The sequence below is a fragment of the Dermacentor variabilis genome, chromosome 10, assembly GCF_050947875.1.
Source record: "Dermacentor variabilis isolate Ectoservices chromosome 10, ASM5094787v1, whole genome shotgun sequence".
Lineage (NCBI taxonomy): Eukaryota > Metazoa > Arthropoda > Arachnida > Ixodida > Ixodidae > Dermacentor > Dermacentor variabilis.
The window spans coordinates 28,217,788-28,225,790 of NC_134577.1; the positions used below are offsets into that span (position 1 = coordinate 28,217,788).

General features: G+C 45.3%; 1 protein-coding gene across 1 annotated transcript in view; it reads left to right on the forward strand.

Annotated features, from left to right (window-relative positions):
- Nucleotides 1-7,772, forward strand: part of LOC142559971 (membrane metallo-endopeptidase-like 1) — a 32,219-nt gene extending 24,447 nt beyond the window's left edge. Inside the window, exons 14-17 of the mRNA XM_075671689.1 lie at nt 3,207-3,274; nt 3,729-3,859; nt 5,283-5,348; nt 7,662-7,772. Of these exons, the coding sequence (XP_075527804.1) occupies nt 3,207-3,274; nt 3,729-3,859; nt 5,283-5,348; nt 7,662-7,772 (376 nt within the window). The remainder of the gene's footprint in view (nt 1-3,206; nt 3,275-3,728; nt 3,860-5,282; nt 5,349-7,661) is intronic.
- Nucleotides 7,773-8,003: the final 231 nt, after the last annotated feature.

Sequence of the window (8,003 nt, forward strand, 5' to 3'; positions counted from 1 at the left end):
AAGTGTATGGAATGTCTATAGACAAATGTCTATAGATAGTCAATAGACGTTTGTTTATAGACGTTTTATAGACTTTGGTCTGCAAAAGTAAAACTTATATGTTCTACTTTTGTAAGACTGAAGTCTCACTGATCTCTGCTCGGTGACCGGGCTTACGAAGCCATAGGGCGACACAGTGTTACCAGGTTTGGCGACTTCTCGCGAAATTAGCTATACTTAAAGGCTCCTCGAGACCGAGAATCGTGGTTGGCAGCTTGGCTACTTTCCGGCTACTTTTGGCGGCTGTAATTGCTATAGGTAGGGCTCAAATCGCCCTCCCTCTGGTGGCTGCCTCGAAGCAATACCTACAAAAGCCAGGTGTCGAAGTCAACGATTTTGTGTTATGCAAGCGCTGGAAGCAAATCCAGAAGCTGAAGGCATATCGTAGCGGCCTATGGCCTTTTTCATTTGTCGACCCGGGCTGTCCAGGACTGCTCGAAACGATTCATACACAACCCTTGGCCGAAATCACCGCTTCAGGCAGTATGGAACTATTGGAGGCGCATAACTGAAGCAGCTCTTTCTGAGTAGCTGGAAATAATTGATCTGCAAGACAGTTCTTGCGTGTTGCGGTTGCCAGAAGCAATAGGTGATGTCCTAATCCCACCCCCAGCAATGGTTACCTCGATAGCGAATCTCGAAGACCATGCTTCTTGGTGCCAGAAGTGACTGCAACAACCGAAAACATGGCATGTCAGGGATTGCATTACAGGTACCAGTGTCTATGCGAGACTCATAGAGGCGCTTGCGACTGCGGCCAGGGAGAGTAGAACGCGTATGACGTTATCCAGTTTGCATGGGAACAGTTGGAGAGAACTCATAGCGGTGTGAGGACAGCGTACAGCGAGTTTGTTATGCTCAAACTGTGAAAGAACTTCAGCCACTCATTATTGTAAATTACTATATATAATATTATATGTACTATATAATATGCGATAACATTTTAGTTGTGTTATTCTCATTTGCCATTAGTGCAGCGGAAAACTACAGGTCTTTTTCGCCTTCTTTCTTATAGGGTTAAAGTTTGACCGTTCTTATTTTATAGCAACGGGGCGGTGCTACTTTTCTGGTAATCACATAAAGTATTCAGGCACAGTTGGTGACTTCTTTGGCTGTGTTCCAGAAATTTTTGACTACTTTTTTCTCACCTAAAACCTGGCAACCGTGGTGGGGTGCTGTATATCGGAGTGCCTCAAGGTATACTCCAGCGTAGCGTGGACGCGCGGCTACACTGGTGAAAAGTGGATGTTCATGCAGTGTAGCGTTTGGGGCTGTCAGCTTTACCGGCGATGTTCGGAGCACTCTGCGCGGCCAGTGCTGTAACAGCAGTAATAGAACATGTCATGTTTCACGCCCAAGCCGCTAGACCCGAGTGCATCGCCCACTAGCTTGGCTGGCTGGCAGCATGCTACCGCATCGAAGGAAAACTGTCGACGCTGAAGAGAGAAAACAAGCGCACCAAAGATGTGTGCGCCTTACGGGCCAGAGAGAGAGTACCGACGCGTGTTAAAAGCACGCGCCGACCATGCCTAGATGGCCGAAGCTCGCAAAGCCAGTCTCACCCGAATGCGTGATTCGCATCGTGCCCCCGAAGAGCCACAGGACGTAGCACAGTTTTTTGGGGACCCTAGCGGAGGAGATTCGCCCAAGACCAACGCGTGGCCACCGAGGCTTCTGAAAAAAATACAACGCGTGTCTATTCCAGAACCGCCAACGAGACCCGATGGGCATCATCGTAATTGCGCGTGAAACACGCCACAATTTGAATGCGAATTAAGTAAATATCAAACATGAGCAAGAGATACAATTGAGACGTATCGTCCACATTTAATCATGGATTCCTTTCAACAACATGTGCGTCCACTTTGTGTTATCACCGCCGCCACTAGGTTAACACTTTTTTTTAATGTTACACTTCACCAGCAGCGAAGCAAAATACACGTGGCTACTGCAGAATTAGCTCTCGGTTTGGCTCGCGGAGCTTTGCGCCACGGGGTGGAGCCACCAATTTGGCCACTCACGTTTACGTCTTTGCTCATCAGCCAATTCGCCCAATGGACCTTTGCCTTTCCTAAACAGCGTGACTTCACGGGTCCTCCGCAAAGCGAAGTGCGAGATGCGTGCAAAAAGCTGACGGGCAAAACATTTTCTTCGCTCAATTGCATCTGCTGCGTTGGATTGGTGCGACCCGCCACGGTAGCTTACCGGCTATGGCGTTACCTGCTATCGCTGTCACGCACTGTAGAGCACGTATTAGTACTTACACAGAGATTATTGTCTGCTAGTTGACGTTCTGCCTATAGAGGATGAACGCTAATCCGGTGAGACTCAGAAGTTATGAAAGCGGATGAGACACAAAGTACTGCACAGAGAAGTCAATTTGAGCAAATCCTGTTAATGCTGAACGTAGCTTTTAGATTAAGGAAAAGGCTCAAACAGACCGGACATACTGGAACGTTTCAAGCTTTTTCTATTGGGCAAGCATTTTCCGCAGCGTCTTTCGAAAGAAGCGTCTTAAAGGGGCCCTGAACCACATTTTATCGATGCGAAGAAATGCACTTGAAAGTAAAATCGGCTATTTCAGAAATACATTGCCACGAGAAGCACTTCACTGCGTTCAGCGGAAGCGGAGTTTTTGGCAATAAAACATGCCCTTGGCGATTCTTCCCCTCCGTCATCGGCTACGGCGAGAGGAACGTGCCCACAACGCTCCGCCTACTGAAAGTCACCGTGGCACGCAGTTCAAATTTAGTTTTTGATGTCAACGTAGACGCCACTCCTTCCGACTGCTACGTGTTGTGGGCTAGCTTTGTCCTTCCTCTGCTTGTACAACGGATAGTAGCCACATCCGACTTCGGCGTTTTGAAGCGCTATCAATAAGTCTACCAAGGCGTCTAACCAGCAGCGGCCAGGAGTGCGCTCTCTGGCAAGCGTGCGTATGGCGCACTACATTGATTTGTTATGAGTTAATGTAAGTATGTTACATTATTTGTTGTAACTATTTCTCTGCTTTCTAACGAGTTGAACATTCATGCTTGCCTTCCAACCATCATCAAACGCTTATCTCCAAGCCGAAATGCGACCGCCACTCTGTCCTTCTACGTCAAACTTGCTGCTTCAGTAAAACTCTACTGGAAGTTAATTCAACTTCCCCTTACCATTTGCAGTTCTCTTAACTTTGGAGCTATTGGAATGGTAGTTGGGCACGAAATGACACACGGCTTCGACAACACAGGTGAATATATTTGGAAACGTATTCTTGTACAATTAAGAAACTTTTATGCAGCCTTTGTGATTGATAGCATGGCGTTTCCGTCAATAATAGTCAAAGCGCAAATCATCCCTTCTGCAGTATTAAACTCAAAAGTGTGGCATAACGAAAGACACGCTACTTTTTCTTGTTCGTGTCTTGCTTTTAATCAAGACGGTGTTCGCACTTGTTCAACGATGCCTATCAAACAAAAGTAGTGATGCACACCGCTCTTAGAATATTGCAGAGGCCCAAGAAAACGGTAGCGTCGCATTCATATAAATGTGGCTTTACTGACTTTTCTAAACTCCCCAAAGCGCTGCGTAGAAGCAACACTTCCCATTCTATAGACGCGTACCCCGTTTCATTAGAAATTTTATGCTCTCTCACCTGATACGCCTTCTTGTTTGTGTGCCTTTTCTTTCCTTTGTCTGCGAAGGAAGCGAGTTTGACGCGAATGGCACACTGAATCCATGGTGGACCAATGAAACTCGTACTAAATTCGACGCAAAGGCTCAATGCTTGGTTTATCAGTACGGAAACATCACGGACGAGGAAGCCAACATGACGGTGATATTCCAAACTGCTTGCAATAGCGAATTACATTCTGCGCTGTCCGTCCTTTCGGGCATATATATATATATATATAGTAAGCGAGACGAAAGGGAACCGAGGGGTCCGATTTTGATTAATCATATCAATCCTAGGGGCGCTCTGCAATGATTTACAAAGCATGGTGCAATATGCGTTTATATGTAACACAGCTTGGACCTGCAGGACCCGCAGCAGCTGGTGTGGTGCGCCCGACAGGCAGCGAAATCGGCAGGATCACTGTAGTCAGGGCTCCTCCTATACGGATGCAACAAGAGCACCTGGCACGCGTTTGTTTTCTTTAAGTGAACTTATTTCCGCCTCCTCCTCCTATTCTTCTGTGATCCTTGACACTTATAAAGCTACGATAACAAAGTATCGAAGCTTGTTAAGTATGCATACAGCCGAGCCTCAAATCATGTTTCTCGAGAACGACTTCAAGGTGCATCTGCAGATGAATGTTGCATCGATATGAAACGCTTGTATTTATACTCTATCTACGTAAAAGTTCCAGGCCACAATCCTGATTGTGAAATTAGACTTGCTTCATCAGGAACAAGTCGCAGAACCATTTTTGAGGTTTTGCGACTTGCTTCTGATTTGCTTTTTTTGCGTACACTAAATGAAGTATGATAATTTATTTACTAAGACACGAATAATTATAGTTATTGGAAATTTTGTATTACCCCATAGACATATCTCCTTTTAAGTCTTGATTATCGCATTCATTTCTAATTCCTAGAGGGCAGAGATTTCTGCCTCGATTACTGTTAACTAATGGAAAACTCATACTGGAATAAAATAATTATTAACCTATCACATAAGGACATACGCATTAACGCCGACAAGCCATAGAATCTCACTATGGTACAGATAATGCCATTTCTGCACAAAGGGGTAATTACATGTTTCTGTACGAAATTTATTCGCCCACAAATCCACACGCCATCACATATTTAGGAATTACTTCTAAGCATACATTGGGGGGGGGGGGGGGGGGGGGGCTTTGTATTTGAACTTACGGCAGATCATTCGCAAGCTTTTTTGGACACCGCCGTTCAATCCCTTGTACCTACTGACCCTATTTTTGTCCAATGTACTCAATTCGAAAGGAAACTGAGAATGAATTAAGAATTGGCTTTGGAGTTCGGCTACCTATACGCACGCAAATACCACAGTGAAGCCTTGCCGCGCGATCATATTTCTGTCCTTATCCCCATAGGCAGGAAAAAAACATGCATTTTCCTTAGGACGAGCTTCTTGCAATGCGCGTTCCTCATGCATCACCTGTTATATAAAACCAGTTTGAAATGTCGCGTCATATTAGCCAATTATGCTTTATACTTTCAACATTCCTTCGTGTGACTGATGACCTATTTCTCTTTCGTATTTTTTTATACAGATTGATGGGAAAATGACAATGGATGAAAACATCGCCGATAACGGCGGTTTGCGAATGGCCTTCAAGGTGTGTTTAACACATACCCGACGTGTTGTCGGTGTCCAAACTTGTATTTCGAAGCCGGTTGATGTTTTCAAACCGCACCTTTCCTCGTAGGATTTCGTTCAACGTGCATGCAATTCAGCCTTTCTCGACTGTGCTTTTGCCTCCTGGTTTGTGCCATAACATACTCTTTGACGTTCGTCTTTTTTGCCACCATGCGCAGAGTTTAGACGCTTAGGTCCTGCCACAAGATGCTTGACGGCTGAACTTTACTAAAAAAAAAGAAAGCTACCCTGACCGTGAATGTTAAGACTGAATGCAACGTCCACTAGTCATTGAACTTGTAGATACTTTTTATATGACATTCCTCAGTTTTTCCCACTAACCAACCATTGTGATGCTTGTTTTAACGTAAAATGACATTCCTGATTCAGGCTCACAAGTTCGCGCGCGTAGCACAGACGTTGTGGCAGAACGTTGTGGCAAAAAGTTGTGGCAGAAAGTTGTGGCAGAACCACGAGTCAATTGGGCACGACAGCTGTGCGATAGTTCTTTGGCACATGTGCTCTCGAAATCAGTTTAGCTTGAGGAATCAATTATATGAACGGCACCGAGAAACCAGCGCCGTTCCGAGTTCGCTTTCTTATGGACAGAAAGGGGCTCTGAGAAGCCGGTATCATGAAAGTGAGCCCTTTCATGTTGACAGTCGTCTATCGCAACCGCTTTCACTCCGGGACACCCGACCGCGGGCTCACGCTTTCCTTTTGCACATAGAAAATCTGGCCGCTTCCCGTCAGTTTTTTACGGTTTTACCCGTAGTACAAACACCGACCTAGCACAAACACCTAATAGATCGTATATTAGGGCAGCCCCTGGTGGCAAGTCATAGACGTGAGCGCACACGTTAACTTCATCACCATCACTTGTCATTCCTTCGTCGTCATTTCATTGTCTTCATGACATTGTGATCATTCTTTCGTTGTCTTGGCAGCGTCATCTTTCCACCATTTTTGCTCTGTTGCTCTCTCTGCGTTGTCGTATCGACGTCATTGTGCCGCCTTCAAACCGTCGTCATCATGTGATAGTCGTCCCTACGCCGTCGTCATGCCACTGTCGACATTGCGTCGTCCTCACAAAGTCGCCGTCGTGCCGTCCTGGTCGTTCTATCCTTGTCACTTTGTCGTAGCGATTGCACGGTTGTCAACCCAATGTCGTCCTACCTTTGTGTTGACGCCGTCACTTGTGTCATCCGTTTGTCGCCTTACCATCTTCGACGCGACCACGTCGTCGTCACGTCGTCGTCATGCAGTGTTTTTCACGCCATCAGTGTCATACTGCTGTCGCCACTATGACCAGCTTCTTCATTCCACGGTCGTCACGCATTGTTTGTTGTGACGTGAAGTACTCTCTCGTTCTTTTGCGCATTCTATGCGGCCACACGCGTACAATCCCCAATATTTACTTTTCCGGAATATTTAAAAATCGCCTCTGGCACATGACTTAGTTCTTGTACTTGAGCTGCACAATTCGATAAGGCGGGGATCACTAGCGCGAGAAGTGAATACACATACTCAGCTCGTAAAAGAAAATTTACCAATGAACTTCCTAATTAACCATTTATGGTACATATCGCAATTTACTAATTGTATCCGGTAAGCTTGCGAGACGTATCCACTTGAACTGAATTTCCAAGGTTAAGCCAATTTTGAGATAATATTTTCTGAAGTGTGGGACGAAATACATAGACGCTTCAGATGATTTTGCGCTTCAATGCATAAAAAGAGCGTTTTGTTAAAGAAGTGAACCAACAATGCAGTTTTACGGCCAGTTTGATGGCGCATATCTTCAAACTGGTGTCATTGTGGAAATTTCTTCCAATTGGACGCGCTTTACAAGCTCACCGGCTACAAATAACTAAGTTATTTAGTGCATTTATCTTAATTTGCTGAATGCGTGTTTCCATTTCTCGCACGGGTAACGTCCGCCTCTCTGAATAGTCCAGCTCAGGGACTAGAATTACGTTATCTGCAACAGGAAAGCTTCACAAATTCCGTAGAACATAAACATGATCACCTCGTATAACGCGTAGCATCCATGCGGCAACGAACAGAGAAAGCACCTAAGAATAGCACTTAAGAAGTGACATCTTCACCCGCCCATTTCAGTCGCCGGTAACTTTCAAACAAGGTTGGCCTGAAATCCATAATCATCAAGGATGCTGTCTGCATTAATTTTTTTCTTTCAACGTGACAGATTACAATCTTCTAAGAAGTGTGTTTTACGGTATATATTGTCAAGCACTACGTATGTAAAAACCAGAATTAATTTGCGTTGCAGGCGTATGAAAAACTGCTAGAAGACGAATGCCTTGGTGAGGACACTCGACTACCAAATCTGACAGACCTATCGGGAAAGCATCTGTTCTTCATCGCAGACGCAATGGTATGATCTCTGGTGCCCCTGAAGTTGCTTCGACCAGAAAAATAAGTTACCTTGCCCTCATGTCATCTCGAAACTGTCGGATGTGAAGAGATGGAGAGACACTAGACTGACATACGTGTTCTTTTCCGTAGGTATGGTGCAGTAAAATGCGTGCAGCGAAGCGGCAGTCTCTGATGCAGTATGACACACACAGCCCCGAAAAATATAGGTATGTACCGAGTCACATCAGTTTTATGG